The 17306-nt window shown below is 34.5% G+C and overlaps 1 protein-coding gene across 3 annotated transcripts in view; it reads right to left on the bottom strand.

Moving 5' to 3' along the window:
• HDHD2 (haloacid dehalogenase like hydrolase domain containing 2) overlaps window positions 1-17306 on the bottom strand; it is a 39054-nt gene that overhangs the window by 1782 nt on the left and 19966 nt on the right. For all 3 annotated transcript variants that reach the window (XM_023495853.2, XM_023495855.2, XM_003759528.4), the window contains exons 5-6: window positions 5885-6101; window positions 2029-2092 (exon numbers count right to left, since the gene is read on the bottom strand). In XM_023495853.2, coding sequence (XP_023351621.1) covers window positions 2029-2092; window positions 5885-6101 — 281 coding nt within the window. The remainder of the gene's footprint in view (window positions 1-2028; window positions 2093-5884; window positions 6102-17306) is intronic.

Raw genomic sequence — 17306 nt, 5'->3', positions numbered from 1 at the left:
ATATAAAAATGGGAGTGGGGAAAGAGAAATGGGGGGAGAGGAAAGAGAGACACAGAGAGGGAGGGAGGTTTACAGAGATGATAGAGAAATAGGGGAGAGAGGGAAAAGAGACACAGAGGGAGGGAGGGAGGGATACAGACAGAAATAGGGTAGAGAGGGAAAAGAGGGAGGGAGGTCTACAGAGATAAATAGAGGAGAGAGGGAAAAGAGACACAGAGAGGGAGGGAGGGATACAGAGACAGAAATAGGGGAGGGAAAAGACACACAGAGACAGACACAGGGAGTCAGGAGGGGGAAGTGCGGGAGTAGGGGGGTAGTGGTGGGAGGGGGAGAGAAGACAGAGGCAGAGATTGGGAGGAGGGAAGAAAAGCTATGTTAGGATTCATGCCCTAAAGATTAGTATCTTTAACAATCAGTGGTATCCCAAAGCAGGATGGGTTAGTGGGGGAACTAATGGATTCTCTCTCATTGGAAGTTTTCCAGCAAAGGATAGGAAGCCACTGGTTGATAAAGTGTAGTTTGTTAGAATTCTTTTTTGAGCTAAATGACTACTGACTTCTCCTACAGCTCTTAAGAATCTATGACAAGATTTCAGGTGCAAGAGTTAACTTTTTCAAATCCTAAAACAGGAATCATTTAAGAGTATTGTTTCTCTGTCGGTATTATCTTTGAGCTCTTCTGTAGAAAGCCACAAGTAAAAGAAAGTTTATTTCAAATTACATGGTAACCTTAGGTTTCCCCCTTGTAGAGCCTGGCCAGTGAAGAATTGCAATAAGGCCCTTTCAGTCAATCCTCAATTATAGGATCATGGGATCCCAGGGTCATCAAGGGGGTAAGAATGCTGGGCTGGAAAGGTACAATAACTTGAATCAACAAACAAAATAAAATAGAGCAATCATGACACCATCAGTTCCCTACATACTTGGAGAAGATCTGGGGCTACTGTTATAAATAATCTGTAAGTCAGTTAGTGAACAGTAGAGCAAAAATACATATTAGACATTTTTCAATCCCTGGCAGAATGGGGACTCTGAATTTTGGAATGTATATGCAATGGCCTGAACATCATCTTGTACAAAACCCATTCTCACACTGGGGCCACATTAACGTGGCTTCCCCACGGGGATAATTTTTAGAGTCTATTTGTGAGTTTCAAGACTTGTTGTATTTTAAATCTTCTTTCAGTTGAACAGTCACATTAAATGGTTTTTATCACTTTACGGAGCTAGGATGGCAGTGGAAACATTAATCCATACCCAGACTTTGCTGATAATTCTTTGACAGATTTTCTGGTTACTTTCTGCTAAATTCATTCTCAATATAATAGGCTATAGGATAAATTACTGGACTTCACCTACTGCCCACTTCTTCATCTACAAATGACTCTTAGTTCTTTGAAGGAAAACTGTATTTGAGAAATCAACACTTTTGTGATACCTTGGTCTCAAACACCTGAATTCCTACTGTTTCTCAAACTTTTCTTTACTAATTATCATAAGCTGAAAATAGGCAAAAAGAGGCTTGAGAAAATGTTATTAGGAATGCTGAATATTATATATTAGCGTGTTTAAATGGCCAGATGCCAAATGGGATGGCTTTGATACACACACACACACACACACACACACACACACACACACACAGTAGGAACTAAAGGAATGATTATGTTGTCACTATATATTACAAAACATTGTAATCAATGATGAACTAATCTAATCAATCTCAGATGGCATAGGAAACACTTATTTTGAATTCTATATGTACACGGATGACTACAGATCTCACAATTATCATTACAATGAAGCTTCTAGTAATATGAATATAGCCATAAATATAGGCCTTCCTTCCCTCTATAGGCTTCTGCCTATTGGGAACTTCAGAGCATTTTACTTTCAATTAGAGGCATAAAGAAAACTAAGGTTTCCAGAAGGCTTTGCCATTTTTGCAGACAGGTAGTTTTTGGATCCAGTGGGGTTTTTTTCCCTATGGTATTGCCCCAGAGGACAGACAGAAGTAAAAAATACATACCAGTCTTCACCAAGATACCTAGCATCCCAATACTCTGAGCTCCACCTACATCATCTCTGCAGTCCTAGGAAAGATGATAAAATAGAATTCGTTTAGTTACCAGTCAACACACCAACATTTACTTCCAAAAAGTCAACTTATAAAAACCACCCACAATCCATCAATTAGCATAAAAATCACTATGACTCAGTGCAAGTAGTTGTTTCTATGAAGCTACAAATGAAATGAGGTACGACCTACATTTCACATATAATGGAATATGTAATTCCATCACCTTCCATGAAAAGGAAGTGAGAAAGATGTAAGACAAAGTAGTCTCCCAGCCGTGTCCTAGCTGTGGGGGAAATGTCTGAGGATTAAAACAGGTATTAGAGTAGCCAAATTGTTTTCTGAAGCACAGAGAACATATTTATTGAGCTTAAATGTTTTGTACTTTCAGAAATATATGCCACTTTTCACATTAAAGAAGAAAATGGATAAAACATTCCTCCCATTTTTCCTTCTTCTAAAGGTATGAAGCCAAGGTAACACAGTAGTCACTAATTGTGTTAGATTTTGAAAGCAGGTATTCTAGTGTACAGCCTTGAAATTCACATGATACATTTCTATGAGAAGATAGAGACTTTTCTTCTGAAAATATTAGAATACTAAAAATGCTCCTTTCCTGAGAATATTAAAACATAGGACAAACTTTTGCTTTTTAGGGATAGTTTAAATATAGTCCAATTCTAGAGGGTGGGAATACTATAAAAAGGTGGCATCTAAAAGTGTCATCAGATTATGATTCTACAAGTCCATAACAGAGAGCAGAATTCAGAAAAGGGAGGACTAGGAACTGAGAAAGTGAGAATGAAAATCTCAACTGTTCAAATGACTTTGGAAAGAAATTTTATCCATATCCAATTATAGGGGGACAAAGTAATATAGAAATCAAAAAATGTGCTGAAATCTGGTTTCGGTTTTATCCTGAATCACCTAAGTAACATTGGGCAAGGAATAAGAGCTTACTTGACTCAATTTCCTTATCTGTAATACACGGGTGGAAGAATAGAGAAGAGTAGAATAAATGAACTCTAGAATTTCTTTCTTAAATTCTATGATTCAAAACTGGGTTAGTGCCACTTGCCACTGACGTAACCAGGGTCCAATGAAGATGTGAATCCACAATGTCCTGGAAAGAACATTATCTAAAAGGACCTGAATTTAAGCTCTAAACCTGTCTTTTATATAATGAAATCAGTGCCACATGTGTTACCTTCTTTATAAGATAATTATAAGCATAAAATGACAGTATATGTTGTATAAGTATTTTGTAAACTATAAAGTATTATGCAAATAACAGGTATTATTAAAGGATGTTCTATGCAGCAATTACATTTCTCTTTTTTGAATATAGCTCTAGTAGTGGTATCACTGAGTCCAAGAGTAACTATAATAAAATAGTATTATATTTATCTTATAGCCTGTTGTATTGAGAGTTAATGAATTCAGCAAAAAGTAACCTGAAAATCTTCAAAGAATCATCATCAAAGCCAGGTTATGGATTAATATTTCCACTGCCATCCTAGAGGATAGATCTGCTATTGTTTAGTTACATGAAGTGAAAATGAGCCATTTAATATGACTGTTCAACTGAAATTGCAATACTTCAAGGATCCATTATTTCTCCCCTTTACAATGCAATTCAAAACTCTTAGGAGGTGGTCTTCAAAAACTGCTGTGGCTGAAAAACCCTCTCAATCATTGGGTTGCCAAATTCTAGGGATGGTGAGTTTCTCAGAACCCATGGATGCTGATACTTGGACAACAAGTAATTTGACAATAACTGGCCAAGCTTATGCTCTGCTGCCTCTCTCAAGAGATTTACTTTTAGGCTTAGATGAGAAAATGTAGGTAAAACACTTTGTAAGTCATTAAATATTGGACAAACAACAGTTGTTATTCTTATTAAGAGCCCAGGATCACTTCCATAAGAGACTTTCAAGTTTTAAAAATATATTTACATAATCCATCTTCTTCAGAGAAGTAGAAAGAATTTAAATGATTTAAATGTGCAAATTATTGCATGCTAAGGGGGGGTAGCTAGGTGGCACTATAGAGTACAGAATGTTGGGTCTGAAATCAGATTCATCTTGATGAGTTTAAATCTGCCTTCAGATACTTCCTAGCTGGGTGACTCTGGACAAGTCACCTAATCCTGCTTGCCTCAGTTTCCTCATTTGTAAAATGACTGGAAGGAAATGGTATACCAATATCTTTGCCAAGAAAATCCCAAGTGGGTTATGAAAAATTGGGCATGAATGAAAAATGACTCAACAACATATTAACTGCTGAAATGTATACTGCCTTTAAAATTACAAATTTACTTTACATAATACAACCGTGTGAAATGCTATTATTTTTGTTTTAAAAATATGAAAAGTGAGGCTGAAAGAGGTGAATGTCTGACTTATGCCTGAGTCCAAAGATAGCAAGTATCTAAAGCACAATGAAAACTTAGGCCTTCCTAACTCAAGTGTAGTACTTCAATCACTAAGCACTAAACACACTATTACATGTGGAGTGTCTAGATTCATTTATTAAAGATGTAATTTTATTTCTTTCTATCAACAAAAATCTATTTTCTCTCCTTCCTACTTTTCATAATTGGGGATGAGGCTGGGAGGTAGAAAGCCCTTGTAACAAATATGCAAAATCAAGAAAAAATTAATTAGTTCCACTCTTGGTCATATCAAAAAAATATGTCCCAATCAGCCCTGCATTCACTATCAATGTCAGGGGGTAAGTAGTATGCTTCATGATTAGTCCTTTGGAGGCAAGGATGGTTTGTCACTGCACTATAAGAGTTCTCATGTCTTTCAAAGTTGTTTGAGTTTAAAATATTACACTGTATAACTTGTTCTCATGATTCTGCTCACTTTATACTGCATCACTTCATAAAGGTCTTACTAAATTTTTTAAACCATCCCTTTCATTATTTCTGACAGGATAATAATATTCCATGCTACTATAAATTATTTGACCATTCCCCAATTGATAGATAGCCTCTTTCTTTGTTGTTCTCAGCTACTATAAAAAGAATTGCTATAAACTTTTTGTACCTATGGGTCCTTTAACTCTTTTTAAATTTTTTTTGGAATATATCTGTAGGAGTGGTATCATTAAGTCAAAGAGCATATACAATTAGTAACTTTGAGGCATACTTCCAAATTGTTTTCCAGAATGGCTATACTAAATCACAGCTTCAATAATACATTATTGTAGCTGTTTTCCCATAGCCCTCCAATATTTGTCATTTTCCTCTTATTAATTTTGCCAATTTGATGGGTGTGTGAGGTGGAGTTTCAATGTGCATTTTTTTTTTTTAAATTACTAGTGACCTGGAACATTTTTTCATATGGCTTTTGATAACCTGAATTTCTTCCTTAAAAAATGTCTATTCGTATCTTTTGACTATTTATCAACTGGAAATCAAGATTTTTAATAATGACTGGTAATTATATAATTTTGAAGGCTTACAACAAAGAACTTTAAAAATATATATTATATATAAATATGTCAAATGCGCGCACACACACACACACACACACACACACACACACTTCACCATTTTCTTTGGAATTAGAAACCTCAAAACTTAGGTTCCAAAAATCATCTATCAAGATAATAACTACTCTGAGTCTTTACATTTTAAAATTTACATTATTCTTACATTTAATTTTACATCATTTTAATTATGCCAACAACTTGAATTATTACTATACATATAAGGCCAGTGGTAACACCTGCGTTCCTAAAGTAGTATTCTAAACCAGTTCACTAGGTATGCTGAAACAGTTGTGAAACATTTACTTACATCTCCAATCATAATGACTTCGTCTGGTGTGCAATCAATGCCACGCAAAGCTTCCAGGAAAAATTTTCCCTCTGGCTTCCCTACCACTATGGCTTTGGTGTCTGTAGCATACTCCAAACCAGTAACAAATGGGCCAGGTCCCAGGGCTAAGCCATCTTTCCTCTTATAATATCTGGCTTTGTGTATTGCTATAAGAGGAGCACCATTCAGAATTAGCCTAGAAAAAGAAGAAAAAAATGCAAACTGACTTTAAGAGAAGTTCTACTATGCCTGAGAGGGATGTTAACTTTAGACAATGATTTTTCTCACTTAAATACATAATTCCTTCTTATCATTTAACATCTTTTTGTCTGTTAATGAACATACAAAGACTTTAATGGAAAAGATTGCTATGAATTACAGTTATGATGGTTCAACCTTTTACCCTTAGCGGCTTTAGACAACTGAATTATATCACCAATGAAAGATAACTCAAGGAATAAAGTTTAGTTACTTACTTACCAAGGAGGATCAGGAATCTCTTTGTAAGTTAATATAATTTTTCTTGCTTTATTAACTTGTCAACTAAGTTTTTCTTTCACATGATAATTCAGCATTTCTTCTTATTCAAAATATTTTTAAATGCTTTAAGAAAAAAAATTCATTTTCTGATCTCAAGTTTAATTCTTATTTCTTCTTGCATCTTATTATTTTTTTAATCCTACAATTGCTAATATTATAGTAGTAACATTATATGCCATTTGTATAATTTTTAGGGCTGAATTTGCAAATTAAAGTTACAGTCCTCTACTCTGATTATCCTGTTCAGACACATAAGATGATAGAGGACTCTACTACTAGTTTGATAGTCAAATCCTACACTAAATCAAAGATCCTATGTACCAATACTGAGTTGAAAAACTGCAACTGAACAAGTACACTCAGATATGGTTTCCCCACCTCCTAATGGTAACAGTAAACAGACTTCTGAGCAATCACATTCATATACTGTGTAAGAGGGGAGAAGAACTTGATTTCTTAACTAGCTTTTAACCAATATAATTCCACTAGTCTAAGTTATTTTGAGACATTTACTTATATTAAAATATTTCCTATGCTCACTATTTAAAAACTCATCACATCTTTATCTTAACAATTTCTAGTAATTAAGCACTCAACAATCAAACTGCTAAATTATTTTTGTCAGTGGTCTCAAGACTACTTTCCTGTGGGAGATGCAGAATTCGGACCTTTGTGATTAAATATTTCATTAAGTAAAAACCAATACTGGGCTATTACCATGCCCAAGTGTTAGTTAAAATGTACCACATTACTACAGATGACTCACAGCACAAGAAAGATCCTTTCCTACTACTCAAATTCAATCACTGATATTAACAGAAATTTATTTCTTAGGAGAGGTTCTATGATCCAATTGTTTAAAAGTCTAGCAAAGCCACTGTGCTTGCCTTAAAGAACCACAGCTAATGGACAAATCACCTCCTAGTGTCCTTCATTAGACATACCCCCACCCCCAACCCCATTTCCCATTCATTTGCTCCTCTGCTGGGGAACTGGATTTCTTTATGCAATAGACCTCAAAAGTGCATTCCATTTATACAGCTAAACTAAAAACATTTGATTTAGCTTAGTAAATATTTTATCATATATTAACTGGGAAAAGGGCTTGTAAGTTTGATTGATGTGTGTACTTAATTCCCAGACAGTATTTCAGTGCCTTCCCTGGAAGGGGTGAAGTTGTGGGTTGCTCTACACTACTCTAAATGGGAATTGGGCCTATACTAGACTGCAGGATGTACAAATCTCTCAGTGAAATGGTTCCTGCTCCTATCAATCTTTCTTACAGTATATATTTTGTTATATTTACACAGATGCATAGTTAGAATGGATTAGAAACTAAACCTTATCCAGGCAATTCATGAACAGATCTTTAATATAAAACAAATATTCACATGTACATCACAGTACTTAAAGTGGTTCTAAGGTAATATTAAGGTTGCTTTTGCAATTGGTACGGATCTACCATAGAAAACCTGAGATTTCCTGCCAAATTGTAAGCCCTTTTAGAACACTAAAAGAAAAGGGGGATTAAAGGAACCCTGACTTGAAAGTCTACAGCAGAAGAAAACATGCAAAATTTGTTGTTATTGTCTTGAGGAAATTTAAAATAAAAAAAATACTAATGATCTAGAGCAGGGTTAGCTACTTTGGTACCAAGAGTTAAACATGTTATTGTTGCTGTTGTTTTAACATATTTTAAATAAAATTTTATTGTATTTAAAAATTTAAAGACCATTCTTGGCTCATAAGCAGGTAAGCTGGTTTGCCAAACCCTGATTTGGAAGAAAAAGAAACTAAAACTCAAAAGGAAGGTCACAAAAACTAGGATCATTAAAAATGAAGGGAAAAAAAAGCTAAAGGGAAATAGAGATTCAAACTAATTTTAGAGCTGAAAGGAACTTTAAATAGATATCTTCCTTTAACTCCTTAACTTTAAAAACCAAAAAAAGAGGTCTAAGGAAGTTAAGAAACACGTTAACTTTTTTATCACTGATTAAGGACCAACACAGAACTAGAACATTCAGGCCTTTACACCCAGTCCTTGGTTTTTTCCACTACAGTGGAAAATGGAACTAGGTTACAAATATCAGAGGAGGTCTGATCCTAAAAGTTATTGCAATTAATTAAATAGGGAAACAATATGGACAGATTTCTAAACAATATGGACAGATTTCTACCTTGAAAATTTACTCCAGTCAGCTGTGAAGGAGGAACTATGTTTGGATAGGCAAATTGGAATTGGAAGACAAAAGGGTTAAGGCAAGATGACCAATTAAGTGACTACCGTCAGACTGAGGAGTGATGAGGGCCTGGGTCAGGACAGTGGCCATTTGAATAGCAAGAAGAGATGGATACAAAAGGTGTTCTGGAGGTACAAACTACAAGATGTAGCAAATGACTGGATTATGTGCAAGTTTGAGTTAGATGGCAAGTATGACAGTGAGGTTGTGAACCTGACACCAGAAGGATGGTTCAACAGATGTGGGTAACTTTGGAAGAGGCATGGGTTTGGGGGAGGAAAATACTGAATTCATTTTAGGGTTCTCAGGGATTGAATTTAAGAGCATGGAACCACAGTTCCCAATTTTATTTTCTGTTAAATTTGTTTCAAAAAGTTGATAAAATTGACTAAAGATTGAACCTACCTACTTAACTGAGAATCTAGCTCCTTTCCTCTGCAACTTAAAGACATTTCAACTAGTCCTTATGTAGTCAATAAGAAAAATAAAAGGTATAAAATACATGTACAAGATTCTCTTTGGGAAAAATCTATTTTAATTTTTTTTTCAATTTCTGTTTCTTTACACTCTCAATTCTTTATCTTCTAATATAGCATTTTGGCACAACATAAAGTCACCTTAAGTATATCTCACTGTTCATGGTGGGGTTTTCCTTCCACCTCCAGTTTTCTGCCACATTTCTGCTTTCTAATAATTTTGATAGAGCCATGTTAGCAGACTGTTAAAAAAAAAAAAAAGAATCTGTACAATACTTTATTTCATCTTTTTATTCTCCTTTAACATCAAGATTTTATAACTGTATGGATATGTATACATATATTGTATTTAACATATATTTTAACATATTTAACATGGATTGGTCTACCTGCCATCTGGGGGAGGATGTAGGGGAAGAAGAGAAAAAGTTGGAACAGGTTTTGTAAGAGTCAATGCTGAAAAATTAACCATGTATATAATCTTGTAAATAATAAGCTATAATTTAAAAAAAGAAAGAAAATGTGTCTAAATAAAAAAAAAAGAAGATAAAAAAATCAAGATTTTATTAGTTCTGATTATTTTTTTTCTACTGAAAAAGAAAAAAAATACTTACAGCAAATATGCTATCAAGAAAAATAAATTCCCTAATTTGCCATGTAGAAACATTTTGAATCCATCAGCTTCTTCATCATTGTTGGATTGTCATTTTCATCTCTGGCACAGTTAATGTCATTTAATTGATCAGGGTTCTCAAGTCTTAAAGATTTCTTTCTTTATAATGTTATTGTTATTGTATAAATTATTCTAATTCTGCATACTTTTTTTCCACATTAGTTCACAAAGATTTTCCCAGTTTCTTCTGAAACTACCTATTTTAACATTTCTTATGGTATATTAACATTCAATTCTGTTCATATTCTATAATTTGAGAAATTCCCCAATTAGTTAGTAGGCATCAAAATTGCTATATTTCTGTGTGCTTTATTTTTCATTTCTCTAATTACTAATGATTTGGAGCATTTTTTCATATAGATTTTCTTTTGAAAAATGCCTGTTCCTGTTCATATCCTTTGACCATTTAATTATTGAGAAATGGCAATTAGTCTCATAAATTTTAATCAGTTCCTTATATATACTGGATCAGAGAAATTTGCTGCAAAATATTTTTCCCTAATTGTTTCTAATTTTAAAATTAGAATTTTAACTACATGGGTTGTTTTTTGTGCCAAAACTTTCAAATTTTATTTAATCAAAATTGTCTATATTACCTCTCTGTGAACCTGTATTACTTGTTTGGTCATGAACTTCCCCCTCCTCCATAAGTCCAAAAGATAGTTTCTTCTTTATTCCCCTAACTCATGTCACTTTTCATGGAAAAGTAATTTAAAAATTTGTAGTTTATCTTGTTATATGCTATGAGATGTTAGCGTACACTTAATTTCTGCCAGAAATTTCCTATATTCCCCAGTAGCATTTGTCGAATATTGAGTCATTATCCAGGTAAGTAAGGTCTTTGGGTTTATTAAATTGTTTGCTACTTAGAAAATGCTTCATTACTTTTAGGCACACATGTCCCCTGAAAACTTCTGGCTATTTTGAAACAAATAGTGTGAATCACAACTTAAATTGCTAAATAACAATTTTTAGCAGCATACTATATTTAATCGAAATCAGAGACAAACACAAAACATCAAGCAATCAAACTGAACTGACATAATAGATTAAGCTGAAAAACATCATGGGAGGACCACACTCATTTCAACATAATTTTATGGCAGTGTGTTCTCAAAAAAGTGCACAAGGATGTTCCCATTATCACACTGCCATCAAAAAGTAGACCACAGGCAGAAGTGATCTGACAAAAGAGAAGAAAATGGGTTACAGCATACTCTTTTTTGTTTGTTTGTTTATAAACGACAGTTTGGGGCTTGTTTCCAATATAATCATACCTACCCCAACCCTCCAACATTCCTCCATTCCATTACCTTCCTTTGGGAAGGCTCTCTACTCTTCCAATAACCCCTTCCCCAGCATACTTGCCCCTACTCTGCTAGAACACATCACAGTGCCTCCCTTGGACAACCATGGAATAACAGCTAAATGAGAAAGGAATAAAAGCTCAGCCTTCTCCCTTTTCTTTTATGGTGGAACACAGTGAGTAAAAAGATGAACAAGAGTGAATTGATGGTTCCAGATTGCAGATCTCACTCACATTACCTTTCCCTACCAAACCTCCCCTCTTCCAGATGATCAAGGGTACCATCATCCTTTCAGTTACCCAGGTTTATCACCTCTGTGTTATCTTCTCACTGCCTCTTAGTCTATCCAATAGATGGACAAAACTTCTCATTTACACCACTGTATTTCTCACATTTGTTCACTCCTTCACTCACAGAGCCCCCACCCTGATTCAGGCCCTCATCACTTCTCACCTAGACTATTGCAAATGGTCTTTCTGCCTCAAGACTCTCCCTTCTCTTATATATTCACAGCTGCCAAAATAATTTTCCTAAGGCAGAGATCTGATTATGTCATTCCCCCCTACTCAAAAAATTCTATATATAGACTCAGGATAAATTATCATTTCAATTCTAGCTCATCTTTTTAAAATGTCTAATTTTAAGGTTTATTATTTATATAATTATTAGCATAGTATACTAAAGTACTTAAGGAAATATGCATATATTATTTTTTTTTTACTTCTGGGAGTATGATTTAAACAATTTTGAAAAATCATTGCCATGTAAATAAAAGCAGTAATAAATGACTGCTTACTGAGAAGGCTGTTGGAGGTATTTTAATTTTTAGTGAAGATAATTTTGAGTGGAATTAAAAAGAGAAGATAAAAAACAAACTGTATTCAATTCAAAACAAGTAGTTTTGCCTTTGTGTGCCTAAAATGGCTATTAGGTAACAACAAATTTCTTACATAAAATTTCTTTTATGTAACTCTGTGAAGTCAGATTCAATCACTGGGACATTAATTTGGGGCAGTAAGAGTTGCCCTAATAGTGTTTCAAAATCATTTCATATGCAGCAGTCATGGCAATGAATTGCTTGGAAATTTGATTCAGTTCTATCTAGTATATAATATTTAAATCTGCACATCAAGTTCTTCTAAATGCACAAACTGATGGGCTACTTAAGAAACTCAAGCTCTTTATAATGTTAAACACATTTCCCATCTCTAAAGTGTTTTATTTTCATGATAATAGGCTTTAATTAAGAAGAAACTATTTCAAGGACTGAGTGGCATTCAACACTTAGGAAAAAAAAAAAAAATATATATATATATATATATATATATTTTTTTTTTTTTTTTTCGTTTATGTGCTGCTACCAAGTTTTCTGGCATTCCTAATGGCCAGGGCCTTCGATGCTTAGAAAGAAAGAATGAGTCTCCTTAAGGAATTCAGTAATAGCTGTAGCCTGTATTGCTGGCTTTGTTCCAGCTCTCTATCTCTTTTTCTTAAGGGAGTACATTAGAGCAATTTAACTCCCTACCTATTCTCTGATCCCCAGGGACTGCTAGCAGAGAATGGCTTCAACAATTATTCAAAGTGGACTTTAATAAATTAGCACATTTCTAAAAATGAATTTTTATACATTTAAATGTGTAATCACTGTCGGATGACATCTTGATGAAGACACTTATAATTAAGAATATTAAAAAATGCTTAAGTTTTTGCATAGTAAAAAAAAAAAAAAAAAATTGCATAAAACTGGAGTTTTCACAACTCCAGAAAAAGGCCTCTTAAGTTTCCCCTCCTACAGTCTGTTTTTGAAAGTTTGACTTTTTTGAATTTTAGAAATGTTAAACTCTGAGGTAGTTTTATTTTCATAGATCGTGATATCTCTTCTAATTTTCAAAACCCCATTTCATTCAAATATCTGATCTATCAAAGAGAATTCCAAATTTTTGCTTAATGTCTGCAAAGTGGGTTCTAACAAAACTGTTAGAAGGCAGGAATGTGAAAGAAAGCTGGAGGTGGGTGAACAAAGACATATACTGAGATATACCTTGGACAACTCTGTATTTTATCAAAATGCTATATTAGAAGATGAAGAGTTGAGAATGTAAAGGAACAGAAAGAGGAAAAAAATAATTAACAAGATTAAGATAGATTTTTCCCAAAGAAAAGTTTGTACATTTATTTTATATCTATTATTTCCCTTGGTGACTACATACAGATAAGCTCAGACATCTTTACAGTGAGCAATCTTTAAGTAAAGATGCAGAAGAGCTTTCGATTACAGAAACTGAACTCCCAATTAAATAGCAAGTCTTTAGTCAGCTTTACCAAGTATTTTGAAAGGTAAACTTAACCCATAATAGAAAACAATGTTGGAAATTATGGTTCCATGTCCTTAAATTCAATACCAGATGTCCATGAAATCAAGAATTTAAGGCTCCCCAAGCCCATTTCTATTTAGAAATGACCCCACAAAAAGTTTGCTATTATTTTCGTTTTGTTTTGTTTTGAATCAGTTTCCCCCAGAAAGAATTATTTTGTGGCTCAAGACAGACAGTGAATTGCTCAGAGAAATCTCCTCACTTTTTAAAAAAAGAAAAAAAGAGAACATTCTTCTCTTTTGAAATATTAAATAGGAAAAGCTGGATGGAATGGAAACTTAAAATCCATTAAGAAATGCTCTCTATGACTCTTATGTAGTAGTTAGAAGTTTATACAAACTAATATTGAATCAAATCCATTCTTTACAACTGGCTCATCTCCTTCCCTCTGATTTCCATCTACCTAAAAGCCTACAATCTTGGTTCTTTAAGAACAATTAGTTGCATATGAGTAAGTGTGTGTTTGTGTGTGTGTGTGAGTATATGTAGAAATGTATTCAGATTACACTATGTATATGTATGTATAGATATAAGTATAAGTGAGTGTGTGGTCTGTGGAAGGGTGTGAATGTATATGTATATGGGGAGGTGAGAGTGTGTGAGTGTATATGTATATATCTTTAAAATATATCTATACTTAACTATAGACTGCTTAGGGGAGGTGAAAAGAATGAAAGGAGGAAAAAAAAGAATAAAGTAAAAAAAGTACGCAGTAGAAAACAAAAGAACAACCAGAAGGAAGCAAAGAAAAGATAGATGGTCATGAAAAAAAATTTCTTCTACAATTATATATCTTTTCTTGAACTGGAAATTTATTGTTATATATTTTGAATCCTCCCTGATGATCTAGTGGACACATGACAATCTTCTGTTCTGTTCAGTTTTGTTTTGTTTTCCTTTTCTGTCTTTCTATTTTCTATTCTTAAAAATAAAAAAAAAGAATAATTAGCTTCTCTTAATTCTGCTTAAATATCTTAAGACAAATATACAGCAATTTACAAATACACTTTTAAATACAGAGAGAGACCTACCCACTAAATACACAGTAAATAAGATCCACTATAATTTATAAGGCTGGAAAGAGCATATGTCCAAAGGTAACATGCCTCTAGGGCTAGTTTTTAAGGCAGAAAAGCAATGAGATTTAGCACCTAATTCTGATTCTCATAATCAACCTGAATAGTAATTTAACTAATCAGCAGCTCATTTTAAGTGTCTATATTTGCCACACACAATTCAAATAACTGCAGTCATTTGTTGGGAGGCATATTCTCTATGGAAACATCAATATGCAAAGAAGGGCAAGACCTCCGATTCTTGCTGTTAACTCTCTACACAGCTGTTAAGTGCATTTGTGAAATTCGAGTTGACCCTATAAGTGCACTGTAATGCTTTAAAATGGAGCGTTTTAAAAATCAATATCATTGGAAAAGTGTACTAATTAGACAGCATCCGAGCAATTAGAAAGTCAGTATTAAGTCAAGATACATTTTTATTACCATGAGGCTACCATGCAGCTAAGACACAGACCACCCATTTCCTATTAAAGATGTCCTTCCCAAGTTGCAGGCTAAAATCAATCAATACCTTCTCCTTGAATTTAGTGGTTAAAGAGTTGAATAAAAAATAGCTGGGCTAAGTCTGATTCTGAAGGAAGAAATAAAGTGCTAAGGCCCAGGTTAGTGTAGTTGGAGGTGTCTGGAGGTAAATGGTAGGCAGGGTAATCTCCAAGCAGCTGAAGTATTATAATCCCTAAGGAAGCCTAGCAAGACAACCTTGCGAATGAACTAAAGACGGCTTTACCCAGTGTGGGGTATGATCAGAATAGGCAAGTAGCAAACAGGGAACACCAGGCTACTCTTGTTAAGCAAAGGGATCTTCCCGTAGCAGGGAAAGGACAAATGGTGAGTGGATGCAGAACAGGAAAAATGGCCGGAATGGTTCAGCTGACCCTTCTTTTTCCTTCATATAATCAGTATAACTGCAGCCTGAGGAATCTCCAAAAACCCAGGAGAGCAATAGAGGCAAAGGGAATAGGTGACTTCCTGTTTTCTGGAGTCTGGGACCATCAAGCCATCAAGCCAATAAGTAGGTATTATCAAGCACCTACCCCATGTCATGCTTTGGGGTATCAGAAATACAAACAAAAATCAAACAGTCCAACTCTGAGGATCTGACAATGTAGCCTGGTAAAACAACGAGCATATGTAAAGTAGATACAAAAAGATGGCAGGGGTGGGGTAGGGGAGACCCTGGCAGCTGGGAGATCAGCCCAACCTCTTGATTTGGGTCTTAAAACCCTCTAAAAAAGGAGGGGAGAGGGAAGAAGAAGAGAGAAGGCGTTCTAGGGATGACCAGAGACAGGAGGTGGAGTGTTGTGTTTGAGGAACAGTAAAAAAGCTAGTGTGGCTGTACCCAGGTTCATGAAGCAGGATTGGCAAGGTAGACTGGGTCTAAGTTGTGAAGGGCATTAAGTAACTGGGTAATTTAGTTAGTTGGTTAACAAACATTTAAGGGCTTCCAATGCACCACCCACTGTGCTAAGCATGGGGATATAAAGAGAGGGAAAGAAAAAAGTCCAGTTAGTAGCAGTTGATTATAATTCTCTAGGTAAAAAGGTGATAAGGTTATGGGCTGGGGAATAGTTGTGTGAATGAAGAGAATAAGATGAGGTGAGTGCAATCATAACTGCTATAAAAAGGCAAGAATACTACTGATTTTTGAAGTATTTTGCTTATTAGTGACATGATTTTTTTATAGCATTAGATAACGATGAAAGATTTACTGTTCCATTTTGGAACATTATTAAATCAGTTCACATTCTCTCCAGTAAGCATTCTTAACCACTAGTTTGAAATGAATTCAAGTTTTATTACTGGCTTGCCAAATGAAGTAAGACTAAGGTTTGAATCCTGTGACCGATGGCTTCTAGTTTACGTGACCAGGGGCAAATTGGCTAAGCTTTCTTCCTAATCTGTAAAATGGAGAAAATATCTGTAGTCATCACCAGGTTGCTATAAGAACCAAATGAGAATATGTCCAATAATGCTTTGCAAATTTTAAAGTGCTATACTAATAATGCAGATGGCCTGAGAAATCACATTATTGTCCATTTTTTCTTTCAGAAGGGACACAAAAAATAGGAAATAAACCAAACAACCAAAAACACATAAATCATTAGCTCCATTTGCACTTTTAATAGTTATCTACTTTCTCTGCATTTCCCACCTGAAATTCTGTATTGATCAGGGTCACTACTTTTGGTGTCTTCTACATGGCAAGGATTGCTACATACAGCAAAGGCTTTTAATTCGTGTCAAATGATAAGCCACACAAAATGTTAGCCCACAAAAAGTAAATTAAGTTCTCAGGATTAACGCCAAACAATTTACTGAAGTTACAAAGAAATTAATCTAAAACACAACCAAACATAGCTATTTCTTCATAGTAATGGATTCTATTTGAGGAAAAACCTTTTTTCAATTCCATCTATTATCAGTTCATTAAACTAGGTGCTGTTCATCCTAAGAAATGAGCTCAGGAGAGAATCACAGGAGGGTAAAAATAAAGGCTAAAACTGTTTAGTTGATAGTCAATTTTATCCCGAAGCTGTGACTTCACTGGATCCTATGAAACACAGGGGAGGAATGGACTTAGCCTGCCTAGCTCAGAAACACTGCCTGATTTGGAAGAACTTAAAATATCAAAAAAAAAAAAAATCCACCTCCACAATGAGCACAGCACTTAACATGCAAAATATTCTTAACAAATGTAAGGCTATGGAAAGAAG

The sequence above is a fragment of the Sarcophilus harrisii genome, chromosome 1 (genome assembly GCF_902635505.1).
Source record: "Sarcophilus harrisii chromosome 1, mSarHar1.11, whole genome shotgun sequence".
Taxonomy (NCBI): Eukaryota; Metazoa; Chordata; class Mammalia; order Dasyuromorphia; family Dasyuridae; genus Sarcophilus; species Sarcophilus harrisii.
The sequence above is the reverse complement of the archived record's forward strand: the minus strand, read 5'-3'. Positions and strand labels throughout refer to the sequence as shown.